This window comes from Lolium rigidum, chromosome 5 (assembly GCF_022539505.1).
Source record: "Lolium rigidum isolate FL_2022 chromosome 5, APGP_CSIRO_Lrig_0.1, whole genome shotgun sequence".
NCBI classification, from domain to species: Eukaryota; Viridiplantae; Streptophyta; class Magnoliopsida; order Poales; family Poaceae; genus Lolium; species Lolium rigidum.
Window position 1 is genome coordinate 256,539,858 of NC_061512.1, and position 20,820 is coordinate 256,560,677.

Consider the following 20,820-nt stretch of genomic DNA (forward strand, 5'->3'; position numbering starts at 1 on the left):
GAAGGCTAACACTAAAGAAACAACCTTAACTGAAGCAAACAGTCAGTGTGCGCAGAAGGGTGACGGTCTAGTCAACATGGACTGGAGATGCAACCACAGTGCTCGAGTTGCGGTTGGCGAAACCGGGCATGGGGTTTCCAGTTCGGCTGGCGCACTGGCATCACAGGGAGAGGGCCAGTGGAGGGATCTGATCGAGTGAGCAGGGCCACTCGTCGGTGTGACAAGCACCCTGGTGAGAGTCGGGGCAGCAGGAGTAGGGCCGTGTCGTTGTCTCCAGAAGTCCGGTGAGGCAGCCAGCCGCGCGGGGAGTCTAGTTCAGCGCGGTCACCATGGTCGCGTGGAGGTGCAGGAGAAAGGGAGCGTTCAAGGCGTCTACCCGACGCACTATGAGGAGTTGCAGGCTCCCAGCGGCTTGGAGGCGGTGATGCTCGGTCGTGAGGCCTTGCCTCACCATCAACGAACACCACCGTGGACAACTATGGCAATGACACGGCTAGTTGAGGTGGTACAAAACTGTGGAAACTTCAGTTGCTTTCATCACAACCCACACGACAACAACAACTTCGCTAGTTAGTTTCAGAACGAAGCACTATGGACACAGAGTACTGCCATGTGTTAATAATAATTATACGAGGTTTGCTTCAGTGCGCACCGCAGACGAACCCGCGTGGAATAAATTATCGAGACTTTGTTTTAGCTCCATATTCGTGATCTGCGGATAAATATGACCTTTGTTGTAGGTTTGGCAATGATGCCAACATGATTGGATCAAGAAGTATAAATCTAAGATGCATATGAGTATGAGGTTCAGAGTATATTATACAATAATGCGCCTGCATATACCATACAGGGTACTATGCAGTTGATGTCGGAACCCGCCTATCGTGTTGTAGTGTGACTCACAACTATATAACTGATCCACTAGTCACTTTTTCAACTTTACTCCGGTAATCATTATTAACTCTAGAAAACTTTTCAAGATATTTATTAGACAAGTATGACCGAGAGATTTCTAACAATATGTGTAAGACAGTAAAGTAGTTGTGAGAATATAAAAATACACTATAACCCATCCAAGATACTTATTAATGGATGAAGGAATGTAAAGTTTATGTGTTGTTATTTTAGATACAAGGAAAATAGGTTTAATTCACAAAAGTATTCTTGGCGTTGTTTGAAAAAGATACTACAATAATGAAGATAAATTTTGATTCAATCAAAATCTAATATAGAGCAAGCGTACTGCAAGGTACACTTTTAGACTATAACATAGAGGATCCAATCTTAGAACGTGCACGTACCCTTATGTTCGTAACTGTTCTATGTATAATAGGAAAATCATACTAGCTAGGGCAAATAAGTTATAAATAAGTAAAAAACAAATTAATAGGTTTAACGAAAACAAGGATTTTTAACCAAATTCTCGCAACAAAGTAATCTAGGCAAACTCCATAAATAGAAAAACAAGATACAGTGTCTCTGCTAATTAGTGCTGACCCAAATAAATGGCCACCACATCATTAACCAATTGGCGTTTATTATCACAGATTTCTTCATCTGGTTCCGTTCTCGAGCACATCCTCGTGCAATCAGGCAGGTAAAGATAATGATTTACAACCATATCCACAAAAGAAATATTATCCTTGGCAGACCTATTTGACATTAAAGGCTTCAGTGAGCGACACTTCACAGAAGTTGTGGAGAAACGAACTAATAGAAAGAACTTTTATTTGAAGCTAACCAAGTGTACAAGCTAGAATTCACTAATTCAGATAAAAAGGTGGCTGAAGCTCTAGAAAGGAAGTTGATAAACTATACATTTCTGGATGCCGACGGTCATCAAGATAGCGCTCGATAGCGTTTTCTGCATTTTGTAGTCCTTCATATGGCCCACCAATATGAGGATAAGTGTGGTAGCACCCCACACGGTCGACCCCGATGTACAAGTCAATTCCCCACCCATATGTTTCCGGTGTTGAAAAGGCGGCCCTAGAGACGGGACCCTAGCACGTCCTCGGGGAACAGAAAACCTAGCGGGCGGAGCCACGGTGGCAACCGATGGTACGGAGAGGGTGAGTAAGCGGCGAGAGAAGGAACCCCCATATGTTGGCATGCCGGGAGGCATCAGGTTAGAGGACAACACATTCTGTTGCTGGTTGTACGCTGCCGATGGGTCAGGCACATGTTGTGCCTTCTCCTCACACCTGGAATAGAAAGGGCAGGGTCGATGAGTCAAAAGAACGCATCTATATGTATATGTAAGTAATCTGCATTCTTTGTTACTATGGCAAGTTGATGTGGAATAAATGAAACACTAATAGATTACACAGAGATCGAATGAGAAAAAGAAGTACACATGGTGCTTTTGGGTTACAAAATTTACAGACTGAAATATATTAGCTTTTATACAAGAAATTCTAAAACGCCCTTCTATCTACAGGCAAAACAACGAGGATTCAGCAAGATCAGATATCCTAAACCCCAAAGGATGCAGGAACCCCATCTTTCGGTGCACAGAACAGTTCAATCTCGGCTATACCAGAAGAGCCCCATCTCTTGGTGCTATGACAAGTTGATGTGGAACAAAAAGACTTTCGTTACAAAAATTGTAGTACTCTAATTCAATCCAGACTGAAATAATAGCAAATTCCATTGGAGAAATCTCGAAGTGTCCATCTATCTACATGCAAAAAAACTAGGATTCGACCAAATGGGAAAACATAAACCCCAAAGGATGCATCTATCAGTGCACAAAACAGCTCGATCTCGACGAGACCGTAAGAGCCATATATCCATCTATTAGTAGAGGAAACAACAAAAGAATTTCAACCAAAACTGATCCTAGAGCGACGGCGGTGTTCATACCCTGGCGGTGGCGGCTAGGTATTGTAGCTCACGCAGAATTCCGGGACGGTCCTGCGCAGAACGAAGTGGCCGGCATTGGTCTCATCGCCGTGAACATGGACGAAAGGAAAATGGAGGCCCTGATGTTTTGTGGATCCATGCGTGGTGCTGGGTTGGGGCGCATGTAGCTTGGCGCAAGGCTTGGCGCCTGATCCGACGATTATGGTTTTGTTTGAAAAGAGCAGGGGAAGAAGAAAAGAAGCGGGCTTTGTCGCGTGTTGTGTTGCATGCCCGTCCCTCCCTTATATTCATGCCTTTATCCGTGCCCGTTCCGGCTGACAGTAGGACCCACTAGTTCCTCTCCCTTTCTCGTGCAGGCTCTTTTTCAGCGAACGAATTGCAGGTTCTTTTCTTCACGATCACAACTGTTAGTCACAGCTTCATCTAAAATAAAACTATTAGTCACAACTTTTTTTTTTTTTGGAAAGCAGCAGGACTTTGCTGCGGAATTTATTAATTACTAATAATTATTACATCGTTTAAGAGTTTGCTTAGAAGAAAATCAAGGAGCTCGTCAACCCAATGACAAGAATTATTATCACCAAAACAAACTCTAGCTAATTCGTGAGCTGCTTGATTTGCTTCACAATGCTTGAAGTCCACATTACCAAGAATATACCATATCAATAAAATCGGTGAATATTGCGGAAGATCCAGACCACCACATTTGCTCCCCTAAGAAAGCCTCGGCTATTTCCGTAGAATCGGATTCAGCTATAACATTATTTCATCCCATTATATTTGCAAGTTATAGTCCCTCTCTCATCGCTTCGATATGTATTGCGCCTAGTTTCTTTTTTCTTTTGTTCATCTTGTGACTTGAGACACTTAAAACGGATGTGTGCATCCTGGTTATGTCGAGGCTAGATGTAATTGCTTTTATAAGTAATAAAGCATCCTTTATCGAAAAAGTCCCTCTCTCATTGCAAAGCTTCTGCCATCGCAATCGTAGACACATGAGGGAGATACTAGACTTGAAAGTTCATAAAATCTGATTCAGCTAGTGAGTATGAATTTAATTGGTTTCTTAGATATTTTGTAAATGTATGTGAATTTGAGAGTGGGGTACGGCGAAGTATTTCATGTATAAACTATGTGTATTATATATTGTGTGCTTTATCCTTCTGTTGTTATGAATTGTATATTGTTGTGTCCTATGAGCTTCATTATACGGTTTATACCATACATTTACTATTATATTATATGGGTACGAGGTTAGTATATAATATGGGGTACTATGCAGTTGATGTCGGAACCCGCCTATCGTGTTGTAGTGTGACTCACAACTACATAATTGATCCACTAGTTGCTTTTACAACTTTGCTCCGGTAATCATTAGTAACTCTAGAAAACTTTTCAAGATATTTATTAGACAAGTATGGCCGAGAGATTTATAACAATATGTGTAAAACACTAAAGTAGTTGTGAGAATATAAAAATACATTATAACCCATCTAAGACGCTTATTAATGGATGAATGAATGTAAAGTTTATGTGTTGTTATTTTAGATACAAGGAAAATAGGTTTAATTCACAAAAGTTTTCTTGGCGTTGTTTGGGAAAAAATACTACAATAATGAACATAAATTTTGATTCAATCAAAATCTAATTTAGAGCAAGCGTACCGCAAGTTACACTTTTAGGCTATAACATAGAGGATCCAATCTTAGAATGTGCATGTACCCTTATGTTCGTAACTGTTCTATGTATAATAGGAAAAATCATACTAGCTAGGGCAAACAAGTTATAAATAAGTAAAAAACAAATTAATAGGTTTAACGAAAACAAGTATTTTCTAACCAAATTCTCATAACAAAGTAATTTAGGCAAACTTCATAAGTAGGAAAACAAGATACACTGCCCACCTAAACCTCCTCCTCCATCCTCCAGCACCCTCCTTTCCATACTGGGTTGTGTATACGTTAGCGAGACCCCCTGGGATGAAAGCTAGTCTTGACAAATCACATTCCTGAAGAATATACACATATAGACATAAAAAAGGAGTAATCAGGCAAGTAAACCCAAACAACTTTGTGATACTACAAAAACTAAATGTTAGCACACAATATATGCAATTACCTCCAACGTTTTTCTGAACTTAGCCTCCTCCTTAGCTTCCCACTGCATAACATGTTATTGGCAACGAATGAGTGAGTTAACAAAATGTAAATACATGCTTTTGCTAGGAAAAGAGAACATCATACGTACATCATTATTACTCTGTCCATCATCACACTCGTCTAGGGTGTCACCTTAACTCCGCCAAATGCACTGAATGTTGGCATCACATGGCCACCAGCATAGCGGACACCTTTAGGGTGCCTCACATCGTTTCCATTATTCGAACAGCTGAAGCAATGCCCTTTACATAAGAGACAAAAGAGACATTTATCATTAACTTGATAACAAATCAGGAAAAAGAAGAAAGTTGCACAATGTAAAATCTCCACAACAAAACTTCACATCAACATCAGAGTTTAGATATGAATATTGATTACCATCATCAGTAGAAGTGACCAAACACAAACAGCTCACAAGTAATTCTCCTCGCATAAAAATGACTTCAGCAAACAAAAGCTTGCAACCAATAGCTCCTTTAGCCTTCGCATTGAAATTGATGTGATGGTACCATATGCGCACATCACCCTCATAAAACGATTTGTAGCAGGTTACCTTTGTGAGATCATATGCAAAATCCTAAAAGATAATAAGCATGGATTCAATGAGCTATTTACTGTTATATATGAATCAATGAATCAGTGCACAAACAAATGAATGGACTATCAAATGAATGAAGACTAAGAGAAACAGAGAGTAAATCCCCAACCTCGTTATATTTTTCCACCAGAGCATTAACCAACTGGCGTTGGTTATCACTGATTTCTCATCTGGTTCCGTTCTCGAGCGCATCCTTGTGCCATGAGGCAGGTAAAGATAATGATGTACAACCATATCCACGAAGAAATATTATCCTTGGCAGACTTATTTGCATTAAAGGCTTCAGTGAGCGACACTTCACAGAAGTTGTGGAGAAACGAAGTAATAGTAAGAACTCTTATTCAAAGCTAACCAAGTGTACAAGCTAGAATTCACTAATTCAGATAAACAGGGTGGCCGAAGTTCTAGAAAGGAAGTTGAGAAACTATACATTTCTGGATGTTGACGGTCATCAAGATAGCGCTCGATAGCATTTTCTGCTTCTTGTAGTCCTTCATATGGCTCACCAATATGAGGATAAGTGTGGTAGCACCCCGCACGGTCGACCCTGATGTAGAAGTCAATTCCCCACTCATACTATTTCCGATGCTGAAAAGGCGACCCTAGAGACGGGAAGAGGGGGCGCCCTAGCACGTCCTCAGGGAACAGAAAACCTGGCGGGCGGAGCCGTGGTGGCAGCTGATGGTACGGAGAGGGCGAGTAAGCGGCAGAGAAGGATCCCCCATAGGTTGGCATGCCAGGAGGCATCAGGTTAGAGGACAACACATTCTGTTGCTGGTAGTGCGCTGCCGATGGGTCAGGGACATGTTGTGCCTTCTCCTCACACCTGGAATAGAAAGGGCAGGGTCGATGAGTTCATCTATATCTATATGTAAGTAATCTGCATTCTTTATTGCTATGGCTAGTTGATGTGGAACAAAGGAAATAATACTAATAGATTACACATAGATTGAATGAGAAGAAGCAGTACACATGGTGCTTCTGGGTTACAAAAATTGTAACTAAATTTACAGACTGAAATATATTAGATTTTATACAAGAAATCCTAAAACGCCCTTCTATCTACGATCGAACAACTAGGATTCAGCAAGATCGGATATCCTAAACCCCAAAGGATGCAGGAACCCCATCTTTCGGTGCACGTACCAGTTCAATCTCGGCTATACCGTAAGAACCCTTCTCTTGTGCTATGACAAGTTGATGTGGTACAAAAAAAAGACTCTCGTTACAAAAATTGTAGTACACTCTAATTAAATCCAGACTGAAATAATAGCAAATTCCATTGGAGAAATCTCGAAGTGCCCATCTATCTACAGGCAAAAAAAAACTAGGATTCGACCAGATGGGAAAACATAAACCCCAAAGGATGCATCTATGGTGCACAAAACAACTCGATCTCGACGAGACCGTAAGAGCCCTATATCCATCTATTAGTAGAGGAAACAACAAAAGCATTTCAACCAAAACTAATCCTAGAGCAACGACGGTGTTCATACCCTGGCGGTGGCGGCTAGGTATTGTAGCTCACGCAGAATTCCGGGACGGTCCTGCGCAGAACGAAGTGGTCGGCATTGGTCTCATCGCCGTGAACATGGACGAAAGGAAAATTGAGGCCCTGATGTTTTGCGGATCCATGCGTGGTGCTGGGTTGGGGCGCATGTAGCTTGGCGCAAGGCTTGCCGCCTGATCCAACGATTAGGGTTTTGTTCAAAAAGAGCAGGGGAAGAAGAAAAGAAGCGGGCTTGCCGCGTGTTGCGTTGCGTGCCCGTCCATCGCTTTATCTTCATGCCTTTATTCGTGCCCGTTTCGGCTGACAGTAGGACCCACTAGTTCCTCTCCCTTTCTCGTGCAGGCTCTCTTTTTTTGCGAACGAATTGCAGGTTCTTTTCTTCACGATCACAACTGTTAGTCACAGCTTCATCTAAAAAAACTATTAGTCACAACTTTTTTTTTGGAAAGCAGCAGGACTTTGCTGCATAATTTATTAATTACTAATAATTATTACATCGTTTAAGAGTTTGCTTGGAAGAAAAATAGGGGGCTCGTCAACCCAATTACAAGAATTATTATCACTAAAACAAACTCTAGCTAATTCGTGAGCTGCTTGATTCGCTTCCCATGATTGAAGTCCACCACATTTGCTCCCCTAAGCAAGCCTCGGCTATTTCCGTAGAATTGGATTCAACTATAACATTATTGCATCCCATTCTATTTGCAAGGTATAGTCCCTCTCTCGTTGCCAAAGCTTCTGCCATCGCAACTGTAGACACATGAGGGAGATATTTAGTAGAAGCTGCTACGAAGTTTCCTTGAAACTCACGGAGAATAGCTCCCGTAGCACCTGAACAAGAATCTTCATGAAAAAAAGTATGCAGGTTCAATTTAATTTGCCTAGGATCTGGTCTGGTCCAACTTTGTATTGGTGCATGGATTGAATGCATCGAAAGTTTGGCTGTATTGGCAACAATCGTCACCTATACGAAGGTGTCACCTCCTCATTTCGTGTACATTGCCGACGCACCCACCACATGTACCAACAGGTTGCTGCAATTGTCTCCTTTACATTCACTGAATCAAAGCCTGGCAGGACCGTATCAGGGCGTCGGAGTAACAGTTCTAGTACAATTGATCCTGACCTGTCTACCTATACTGCCTAATCAATCATATCCTACAAACCTGGGATGCTCCACATTTTATGGGCAGGGCAACAAAATAAGAGGTGGAGAATATCTTCAGCACCTTGATTACATATTGGACACTCCCCACTAGTTCCAATATGTCTATTTGCTAGAATGCATTTCAAACTTATAATTCCATGAAGTGCTCGCCACATAAAAAAAATTCCTTGCTCAGAATTTTTAGTTTCCAAAGAATCTTCCACACATAATTGATCGCTGATCCTCAGAGTAAAGTAAATACTTATGCAGCAGACCCAAACTTATTACATAGTTGTGTGTCTTGCTTAGCATAAGTTATTCGTGCATATAAGTGAACCATAGAGATTTCTTACCATAGAGTGCATCTCTTTCTGCACGAATTATAAAAGCGTCGAGAACCCTGCTGATTTGCCCCTCAACAAGCAACTTGGCAGACTCGATGGAGTAGGTCACAATACTGGTTGGTAGAAAATACTGGCCGACTTTGATAGAGCAAACTTAGTAGCGGTGCAACACTTGGAGATTGTTGATCCTTAATTATAGCACAAAACCACGATTGCCAATTAGTATCGTGACCTAGGGTAGGAGAAGACGGAGGGAAGCATAATCGAATAGCACAACTCCTCTTTCTTATGTTGCTTCAAAGAGCAACTTCTAGCTAATCCCCCACCAATGAATTGTAAGGAAGGAAAAAACTTATTTTCCTTGTCACATGGATCCACGCCAACCTCGCGACTTATTAAGCATACGATATCAACATGTACAAATTCTACACAAGGATAAAGACATAAATAGTGATCATCATAACTCCGGGGTAACGATGAAATCCTACAACGGTGACAAAAATGATAGATATTATAGAAGGATCGAAGATATGCGCCATCTTGCCCTTCTTGTTCTTCTTCAGTTGTTTGAACAATCTATATTAACAAAATGAGAAAGAAAAGGACACATAAAATAATTACGTACGCACATGAAACAAAACAAATATTGACAACATAGATGAATTTACCCTATCCTTATCATTTGTACCACTTGGGCTCATCTTGTTAACCGCAGTCAACACCCTCGACCACTTTGAACAATCGGTGTTTATGGTGGACCAACGAGAGCGAAGAGATCGGTGCGCTCACATCCCCTCTTGCAATTTTTGGCACACATCTCCTTAATTCTAACCCAATATGCACCTCTTGTTTGGTTCGCGCGGGTTTGCACCATGATCTACAAAGTAAAACATCTTCCTCCATGGTGTAGTTGGCCGATCTTCCTTTCGTTGCATCGACCAATCCCTCACCATCCTCATCCAGTTCAAATTCACCATCGACCTCACGTGTTGCGAATTCTTGAGACACATACTCTTGCGAGTTTGACGCAACATTCATGCATGACACATATGTCTCATCATCGAAACTACATTGCATGACAAATATGAAAAAATAAATGCTATTCCTCTACCTCAAGCATGATTAATCACGGACAATACAACATAAAAAGGATTTTGTTTTACCTTTCGTCGTGCGCAATCGATGGCGCGCCTGTTTCTGGTTGCAATGGCGCCTGCGTGCCCGGCGGTGGATAGGATTCTCCCAGTAAACAATCAGATATAGATTATTTTTTTGAGACAAAAAAATCAGATATAGCACTTGTTGGGTCGTGAAATGAATCGAAGGCCATCTCTTATGTGGCCCTGTGTTGAACGGACTAGTTCAAGCTTTCAGGGCTTCCTTCAGTTCTTGGCTAAGCGAAAAAAATTCAAGGCTTCGAGCCCTTGATACTTGTCGACGAGCGCCGCCGCCGCCGACGCCTCTTCCTCGCTGACGCCTCCAGGCAACGCGCGCAGCGTGGTGCGCCCATGGCCGGAGGCCGCCAGCGCCGCCGCCGACGCCTCGGCCGAAAGGCGAAGGCCGCCGAATCCTCGTCCCTAGCACCTGGCACTCTCAGTCCCAGGTCAGCACGCTCACCCAAGCTGTAAGACCCCAACCTTTTTTTACTAGGGTTAGTTGAGTGCATGCGGTGGATGAAAACCGGAATCAACCACCTACCATGCATCAATCAGAAGCTTTGGTTTTCTCCTGATTATTACCATGGTGCTGCCCTTGAGCTATGCTCACTTGGTTCAGTGATGAAGTCAAGCGAAATTGTTGATGAGACTCTGATGAATGGTGTTCCCGTTGCTGAAATTAGGGTTGGAAATAATACTGTAATAATACTGACGAAATTGCTCCTGTAGAATTTCTGCACATCCTACTCCGATGGAACTGTATTAGTGCCATCCCACTCAGGATAGGTTGGAGTCGAAGTTAGTATCAGGCTAATGCGCGCAAGTTCGATCTTGCTCATGCTCATCGCGCTGCTGTGAACACCCTCGGTTCACTTCTCTGTAGCAACCAAGTGAACCTCCCTCCGGGCCAAAGTGATGTTAAATATGATTTGATTGAGTCCTGGCTTTATTGTTTGTTTAGCTGCTTGCTAACATCACAGTCCCTTATGCAGGCTCATCACATACAAGTTGTCTAAAATATCGATGTTAACGATGTGATATTTGCATCATGTAGTTCTATTTGGTCTGAGGATACCCTGCAAAGAAATCCTTTATCATGATTTGGAAATGTGCACTTGTTGTTGTATAATTTGGAAATATACAGTTGTTGTTTGAACACACCAACAAAAGCAAAAGTTTCACTTATATGCTATTGTAGGAAAAAAAACCTACATGTTGGTGGTTCTTCTGGTTGTAGCTTCTTCAGATTGATGCTTTCCCTATGTTGATTTTTTTCGAAATGGGGGCTGACCCCGGCCTCTGCATCAATCGATGCACGCAGCCCTCTTTTATTACCCAGATAACATAATCTTGTTCTACGAGTAATTACAGTTTAGTTTGCATTCCTGTTCAGTTAAGGCCTTAAGCCTACCGCATTCCTAACTGTTTATTAGTTGTGCTTATGTCTTTATTATATTGTATTATTAGTTCTAATAATCTATTACTCTTGAATTTTCTGTCCGGCAGGGAAGTTGCAGTTGTGAAGATGTCCTCTGACAAAGCCTGTCACGCCTCTGGCCCTAGTTTCTCATCCTCGCCTGGACCTAACGTTTGGGCAGATCTCGTGGACAGCTTGCTTCACGAAATCATTCTTCTCTTTGGCTCATTCCATGACTTCATTGGTTTCGTTGGAACCTGCCGTTCTTGGCATCATGCGGTCTCTTCCTTCGCATCTGTATATACGTTCAGCTTCCCACCTCTCCACCTCAAGCCAGGTGTTTGTTTCTCTCCTCGGCAACATAATGGTCGTGCTCAGTACATGCTTTTATCTGATTGCAAATGGAAAATTAGTGATCCTGCCAAGAGAGACCTTACCCTTCAATGTTCAGTGCCCCAAAGTACTCATAATCAGATGCTCTATATGGGCTCCTCATGTGGGTATCTTATTTTCTTTCATCAGGGCCACAGCCTTCTTGTCAATGTGTACACTGGCACTGAGGTGAAGCCTCCCATACTCCCGTATAAAAGCCAATTATCAATCTACTGTGGCACCCTCATGGCTCCACACAATTCATCTAACTTGCACCTACTTCTTTTCACAAAAGGAACCATGTACCAGTGGCAGATTGGAACAGACTCTTGGTCAGAGCAGCGTCTTGGTCTTGATGGTGAATGTTTCGAGCAGATCGTGTTTTTCAAAGGTGACATGTTTGCCGTAGACATTCTTGCGAGTGTCTTCATCATACACTTTGGACCTCAGCTCAGCACGCAGAGGGTACAAGTTGAGTGGAACATGGCTATAATAGGTTGTGTGGTACGGCCGTGGTTGGTGGTCTGTGGTGACATGATTCTCGTTGTTTCCTTCCCGCTGAATTTTGGCCAATCGAAAGGCATGTCTGACCTGTCTGGCACCTTTCATGTCTTCCGCTTCGACCTTTCAGTTCAACCAGCTCAATTGGTGGAGATGGAGAAGTTGGAAAATCATGCTCTTTTCATTAGCCTAGATAGGAGGAATCCCACATTTTCTTGCTGGAGACCTGAAAGATGGGGAGGAAAAAGTAACTGCATTTACGTTGCAAGGCAACTTGAAGATTCCGATGAACCTTGGACTGCAGTTGAACTTGGTCAGCCAGTGCACGAAAAAACCGAGTGGATCCAATTTGGTTCTCCACATTATCCGCCAGAATTCAGTGTCCATTGCAGTAAACTTGAGAGCCTTTGGATGCTCCCAAATTTCGTTTCTGGTGCCGACCAGTGACAGACAATCTTTGTTTGCCATGAATATTCGCTAGTTCTTGCAAAAGCAATGTCATTTGCTGCTATCTTAATTTTACTCGCGATGGATTTTCTTTTACAATTGTGTTGATGAACACTTGAACAGAACATGTGCAGCTGCCGTTTGCTTGCCCACATGGCATGAAGTAGAGTCTGTCACTTGGATTGTAATAATAGTCGGTGGTATACTTCCTTGTGGCATGAACATACTTATAATTTTTTAGGTTTACCTTGCTTATTGTGTAGATGATGATACTTTCTATTGTCGAATGCTGAATCGAATGATGTACTAATGGATGTACATACGCCTGATTCTTGTACAACAGAGACATGAAAAGTCGAGGTTAATATCTTATCCTAGTAAAGTGACATATGATTACAGCAAGCAATAAAAATACACCCGTGCATTCCAAATCATGGCTTCACATGCGGCTTTAACTCAGCCTCCAGGGTGTGCTCACAATTTACAGAAGAACAAGGCTTCTCGGACAGGACAGCCTTGAACACCAGCCCAACTACGAAACACTTTCACCAGGAAACAAAATGAGCTAGAGCTATTCAATCAAGATGGTTCTCTACGGTCATATGGATTATATAAACAGAGGAAAACGGTAGGAAATACAAAGTGCGAATTTAGCAATGTCATGTTGAATACTTTATGACAGTACTGACCTTATAGTTAATCAAATAGTAAAGACAATGGTGAAGAATACTTGGGGAAGTCTCTTTTCATTAAGAAACTCCATTGTCTAACTACTACCAAAGTACCCAAAACAGCAAAAACTTTAAATAGTAAAGGCAATGGTGAAGAGTGCTACTCCTTCTGCCATTTTAGAAAAAAAAAACATTTTTCACTCCAATTTTCAAGGGCTGCCTGGGATTTTAGCCTGAAAAACTCTTGGCCATAAGAAGCATCAGAGTTGTCCCTAGAAACACAAAGATAGTGGAAAAGCATGATGCACTAGCAGGATGAGAATCTCAGCTCAGTTGTTTTTCCTACGAACAAGAGTTGAGAGGTGCTACCGATAAAGATTGGCTAGCTTCCAGGACCTATAAGCTGTGCACTAGAACTGAAAACAAGGATTAGCTTGGTGACACGTTGGATCTTTTGGTGCAACACAAACATTGTTATGGATATCTTCATCTCAATCATGTTGAAATAGGAAATAGCAAGTTGCGCGATAAACAGTTTTTTGTTAAATATCCTGGGGCCGGCCCAGTTCGGGCTAAACATAGCTCCGCCGAACCCTGTCGAGTAGAAAACTGGGCTGGAACAAATCCTGAGAAAGAGGGCTTGTCCAAGTCAAAACCTTGTGTGTGACTTCCAGCATGATTGTCTAAAAAAAAAAATCCAGCCTTGTGTGACTTGAATCGGAGATAGAGCCTAGTACGTTTAGGCGAAGATGAGTCCCTGATACAAGAGAACCCAACGACCCGCTCCGCCGCAACGAGAGAACGAGTCAACGAGGCAACTGCGTCTCATTGAACACAACAAATTTCGATTCCCGGCCGGAGTTCAAGATGGCCATGCCGGCGTTTCGACTCGCGGCGAGGAGGCTTAGGGCGACTTCTTTTGGGCTTCTGCTTATGCATAAGCTGGCTTATAGAAAATGGTGGAGAGAAACTGTGGTGGGAAGAAGCTAGTAGAAGCTAGTTCTTCCTATTTTTTTGGGCTTCTAAAAATTGGCTTATTTGATGTGTTGAGTTGTGAAATGTCTGTAATGTCCCTAAATTAGATATGCGTCCTAACTCCTAAATTACCACTAGCAAATGCAATCAGTATCTCAATTCTCAAGTGTCAGGACTGATTTATACCATGAAAATAAAATTAGCACTAGCACAACCATTAACATTTACAGAATAGCAAGCACAATGCTCATTATCCAGCAAATTGACCCATGCTTTGTACAAAAGTACACAGATTACACGGATCTAATACCACATTCCGTAGGCTGCAGGGTCGTCATCCAGCGGTCGAGTCTCAACCGGCGGCGGATGGAAGAACCAATCGTCTGCAACGGCGAATGCCCGTGCTGCGGGTGGAGAGATTAGAGATAGACACCATAAGTGGTGGGCAGGGCGGCTGTGAGCGGCAGGGCCGGCGGCTGCGAGCGACGGGGCCGGCGGTTGCGACCGGCGGCGGCTGTGAGCGATGCAGCCGGCGGCTGCAAGCGGCGGCGGCTGTGAGCGACGGGGCCGACGGCTGCGAGCGGCGAGGTCGGCGGCTGCGAGCTGCGAGGTCGGTGGTGCCGGCGGCTGCGAGCGGCGAGGTCGGAGGTGCCGGCGGCTCTGACGAACCCTAGCTATGTTGCTCGATGCGGGAGGCGCTGCAGGACAGGAGTGCGATGCGTTTTCCTCTTTTTTCTTTTCAACTTCTCTTGGCTGACCCCTTCCGCGAGTGGAGTGGCATGTGCCGTAAAATATACCCAACCGGAGAGGTAGATTGATGTACCGCTTCGGTTTGCTCAGCCAGAAGCTCGGGAAGCTGGTGTCGGCCAGTTTCTCAAATTGCACTAGACCTTCGCTTCTCGGTGGAAATAAGCAACGCTTAAGCCGGAGAGTTCTTTTAGGCTTGACCCATTTGGTATCTAGAAGCAACTCTACAAGCCCAAAAGAAGTCGCCCTTATTACTGGCCAGCAGCCGCAGGCGATTCTTAGGTCGGCACTTGCGAACGAACAAACGGTGCTCAACCGTGGCAGCTCGCCCGCCTATGCTCTACGCCGCCGGTTTACCTCTACAGAGGCTTCTGCTGCCAACGCACCAAAAATCAGCACCGAGGTACGCCGGTTTATTCAGGACATTATTAAACATGATTTTGGAAGGTTGCATATTCAATCGCATGTAGATCCGCAAGTTGCTAACCTAAGTATCCTGCATTGGCCAGCATCCTTCTGTTTCATCAGGGGATAGCCGTCTAACAGCAGCTCACCAGAAGAAAGTGGAGCTCTTCTATATGCTCGCTGAGATACAAAAGGATAATAGTATTTCTTACGCAAGAAGATTGAAAGACAGGCTGGTGCTCCAGCGTCTTACCTCGCTTATCGACATACCTAATAACGCTGACTGGTAAATTCTTACTACTATACTCATACCCAACCACCCCCATATATATTCATGTACATATGTGTTTTTCTTATCACATCCGTACATGAATATGGGGGTGGTTGGGTATGAATTAGCGCCCCCTCGGTCTGCAATCTGCATATATCCTGTCAGGAATTTCCCCATGGCCAGTATTTATTTCATCAGTATATAATTTTTGTTACATCAAAACTGATGTTATTAGATTCATGTTCAGAGCTGTTAATTTACTTATCAATATGATTTTTGCAACACATAATTAAATCGAGCATTTGGTGGTCAAACTTTTGTGTAAAACAAAACAAACATGCCTTATGTTTTAGGCCGGAGGGAGTAACTAGTATAAGATATAAATTGCACGGTAAAAACTGTTATCGTAGTGATGATTTCTTTGAAATTCATTTTGGAGTATCTTATATAATTATAAATGCGCTATACCTGATGGGATCAAATAGTATAATGAAGTCGTCCAATTGTTGTACTTGGCGGTGAGAGAACGGTTGCCCTATATTCTTTGCTTCTTATAAGCATAATAATGTTTTATTAATCTCATGCATGCAGGCACTGGTATCATCGAGAATATGAAGTAATTAGTTTCTTGCGTGGTACAACAGTTTTCTTCGGTTTCATTTATCAGTTGGAAAAATGGGGTGATTTTCATCACTGGAGAAAGCAGGTTCAGGGACCAGACAGTAACAGCAAAGCAAACAGTGAAGAATAGTTGATGTCAGTTAGTGTGGAGCGATTGTGATCTTGAGCTACATGTAGTTCTTTGTTTTCAGAAGTTCCAGAACAGCATTTCAAAGTTGCAAAAACATTCTGAATGTAGTTAAGGTGTAATAATACTACAAGTGTGCGAAATCTCAATACAAAATACTATGCCACACAAAAATTGCGAAAAGTATGGATCTAAGTACACATTTTCAACAAATCCCCATTATTAGGATTTGTCATTTTTGTGTAGCCCATAGTATAAAGTATTTCACATTAATATTTTGCATGATTGTAGTATACGTCCTAATGTACGTCTAGATTTTTTTCAGAACTTTTTGCAGCTTAGACATGCTGTTTTAGTTTTTTTTTGTTTGTTTCAAAACATCAACCTACACTACGAGAAAAATAGGCGTTGCCGTGCAGACAATCATTGCCGTGCGCCCATGCACGGCAAAGACATCTTTGCCGTGCGCAGCAAGCAGCACGCAACGTCTGAACGGAGCACACGGCAACAAAAGCCTGCACGGCAAAGTCCGAAGACAGCGCACGATAAAGAAACATCGACGGTAAAGTCCCGTCACGCCGCACGGCAAAGAATTACTGCAGGGCAAAGGCTCTGGCATTGCCGTGGCACACCCTTTGCCGTGCGCATAGCTTGGTTGCACGACAACGTTGCCTTTGCCGTGCGTTTATTCTTTACCGTGCGCCAACAGACATTTTCTTTGTTTTTCTTTCTATTTTATTTCATCTAATACTTATATTTTTTTAATTAGTTTTACTTTTTGATGACTATTTATTAGCGTTATTTAAGACAATGTGTAATACAAAATTACTCTTCATGTTCATCCCCCACATATATCAGGGTTTCGGAGCAATCCGCGCTTCGGAAAATCTGCTAAGTGTTATCGCCCAAATATGAGGAAGGTCACAACGGGGAGCTATTTTTGCACCATTACACCTTCATCATACTTTCACACATATCATAGGTCCACATGCAAGATTTGGTGGGATTCCGGTGCTCCGGCGGTCGTTCTCCCCTCCTGCCGCACGACAGCGTTGGCGCGCACGGCAAAGCGTGCTGGCGCATGGTAGCGCTCTGGGCGTACGGCAAAGGCTTTGCCATCCAACTTTTGCGCACGACAACGACGTCTTTGCCATCGGAATCATTGCCGTGCGACGTTGCACGGCAAAGCTTTTGCCGTGCACACAGGGGCCTTTGCCGTGCGAATTGTCGCACGGAAACCTCGTTCTTTCCCGTAGTGCTACCTGTTGTGTCTCGAGTTCCAATATGATTTTCAGTTATATCGGTTGTCTTCTTTAAGACTACTATGAACTATAGCAGTTGGCCGTAAGTTACTGTTGTTATGTGTTGTGATCATGGACGAACACCGCAAGATATCTACTCCCTCCGTTCACAGAAGAGTGTACGTGCGGGTTTTTCAAGATAAATTATCAAATGGAGAGAAAATTGCATTGAGAAGATGCAAAGCAATATCTTAATTCTTTCAACTTCAATGAGCTAAGCCCATGTAAAATATGAAGATAACATGTGCTAAATATTTTTGGATTTAATTGTTGTGTGATGAGAGAGAAATCATTGTTGTTACTTTAAAGTGCATTTGGAAGGTAGAAGTACATTTTTATGGATAAAGTTTACACCTAAACGTCTACTTATTTAAGGACCGGGGGAGTAGATGTTAATATTGGTGCTATCCGTCGCTCGCCCTCTTTCCCGAGCTCACCGCCCTGACCTGATTCTCGCCGGTCTCCGCCCGATTTGGACAACACCCTCCCCGTCCTGGCCGTCCGTCGCTCGCCGCGGTTCCACGTCGCCCGCCCCGTTCCGGCCGTCATCGGATCTCGCCCCGTCTAGCGGCTGACGCACACCTAGTTGGTCGTCGCCGCTAGATCTGGTAGGCCTTTATTGATCTGTGAGGGTTGATTTTTAAAAAATAGTACCACTATGGCATCACTTTCGTGTGGCTATGTTAACATTCATGACTGCTCGGTGATTTTTTATGGTACCAACTATGTTGAGTTTACCACCTCCATGTTCTTATGCGCGGTTTGACTCCAGGATGTTCTCGATCACTGGCGAGGTCCCATGTCCGCTGCGTCTGGTTGCTCTTGTGGCTCCTACATCGCCCCACATGCTCTATACGCAAAGTTCTATTATTTGGGGCTCAACTCCTTTCGTAATGTTATGTGCGGTACTTGCTCATGTTGTCGCTCCGTGAGATCTGACTTCGAGTTTTAGGATACTATGTTTAGGAACGCGGGGGGGGGGGGGGAGTACTCCTAGCTCTTCAGGTGTTTTTTTTCTTGGCCGGAATATCCGAACTCTCGCCGAAAACCGAACATTCCGTTACCCACCGAGAAACACTGATACCGGCCAAAAAAATTCGGGTTGATTTGAATTTAGACTCGTCTGTGATAAAGAAATAGCTTGTATATTGTACATACTAAAGAGCTGGTTGGGCGCGGCGGTTAGCCATCCTCGAGCCTCTGTTTACTTCGTCTTGACTTTGAATACCCTTGCGCCAATACTTTGTTTTTATCATTTTATTCTTCGTTTTTTTTCCTTAAAAAGAAAAAATGTGGTACATGTGATTCAAACCCATAACCTACTGCTGTTGAGCAGAAAGGTATTGCCACTGCGTTACGTTATCAGTTATATCAAAATACGGTAGACATTTATTTGTTTCACGCTATAAATTTTTTGAATTCAAAATTCGTTTGAATAAACTCGTTCGAAATATTCCCGAGATTTCCGAGATTTCACGGTAACCGAATTTCTCGGTGCCCTCCGGTAAAAAATAGTGGTCGAGAAAAAAAAACTTCTGCTGAACACAAGCGGCAAGCCAGGCTTTGAGGCTTTTTCCGAGTCGAAAACTGGGCTGGAAAGAGTTTTGAGAAAAAGGGGAAAGAAAGAAAGGTAAGTAAACCCTAATAAAGAGGAACGAACGCCCAATTCCATCGCAACTAGAGAACGAGGTAACCTCTCTCCATAGAACACAGAAAAAATTCGATTCCCCGCCGAAGTAGAAGATGGCCATGCCGGCAGTTCGATTCGCGGTGGGGAGGCTTACTGGCCAGCAGCAGCAGGCGATTCTTAGGTCGGCCCTTGCGAATGAACAAGGGGTGCTCAACGGCGGTGGCTTTGTTCTACGCCGGTTAACCTCCTTCGAGGCTTCTGCCGGCAAGGGACCAAAAGTCGTCAACACCCAGGTACTAGGCCTTCTCTGCATAACGATCGACAGTGTTTTATTATATTCTGTAGATTGACAAAACTGCCGTTATTTCTTCACTACGGAAACTATTTCTTTCTCGTTTGCATAATTCTATCATAGGGAATTTAGACATGCTTTCGGAGGGGTTGCATTGCTAATTAACCTCAGTATCCTGCATTGGCCAGCATCCTTCAGTTTCAGGGAATAGCCGTCTAATGGCAGCTGACCAGAAGAAAGAGGAAGTCTTCGATCTGCTCGATGAGATACAAAGGAATACAGATATTTCTTACATAGGAAGAAAGGAAGATAGGTGGCTGCTCCAGCGTCTTACCTCGCACGTGCGTCACAGACCTAGTAATCCTGAATGGTAAAATCTTAACTATATATATTCAAGCCCAACCACCCCATATTTCTCTAGGATATGTTTTCTTATCACTTTGATTGTATAATATATTATTACTACTCCATCCGTCTGCTTATTTCATTAGTATATTTTTTTTGTGACATCAAAAGTGACGTTATTAGATTCATGTGTTCAGAATTAATAATTTACCTATCAATAGTATGATTTTTTTTAAAATTATTTTGGAGTATATCCTGTAATTATAAATGCTCTATACCTCATGTGATCAAATATTATAACAAAGTCTGTATACTTGAAAGTGAGACATTCTTAGCTTCGTATGAGCATGATAATGTTTTTCCTAATTTCATATGATTTCATGCAGGCACCAGTATCTTCGAGAACAAAGAATTGGTCTTTTCTTGGGTGCTACATCAACCTTTTTTACTTTCCTTTATATGGTGGAAAAAAGGTTTTACCGGGAATAAGCAAGTTCAATTCATAGTCAGACAGTAACAACAAAGCCAGTGTCTATTGTGCTGAACCAATCATGGAAGAATAGCTTTTGTCGGTTCACTTGAATTCACAGTCTACTAGCTAAGTGCCTGGCGCGATGCTGAAAATATCTCTGTAAAATATCGCATTCGTCTATTTCTTCACTAAAATGTGTTATCTTTCGCGTGGTTAAACCCAACCTCATCGCTATTTGTTGACGGGAGCGTGAGACCGTAGGTTCCGTGTTCCGTACCTCTTCTGTTCGTTATTTTTATTTTCCGCCTTTCTAAGGAAAAAAATAGCGGGCTATTTGATTTAGCGGACACCTCGTCCAGAAGCTATTGAAGCTATAGCGGAGCTATAGCGAAAGCTAAACCATTTAGCGGTTTTTTCTATAAAAGCAATATATGTCATAGAAACAA

General features: G+C 42.8%; 1 protein-coding gene across 1 annotated transcript; it reads left to right on the forward strand.

Moving 5' to 3' along the window:
• Positions 1-10,131: 10,131 nt before the first annotated feature.
• On the forward strand, positions 10,132-12,730 carry LOC124657504. The gene is made up of 2 exons (XM_047196047.1): positions 10,132-10,226; positions 11,287-12,730. Exons 1-2 carry the CDS (start codon positions 10,132-10,134, stop codon positions 12,515-12,517), a joined length of 1,326 nt encoding a protein of 441 aa, XP_047052003.1. The 3' UTR covers positions 12,518-12,730.
• Positions 12,731-20,820: the final 8,090 nt, after the last annotated feature.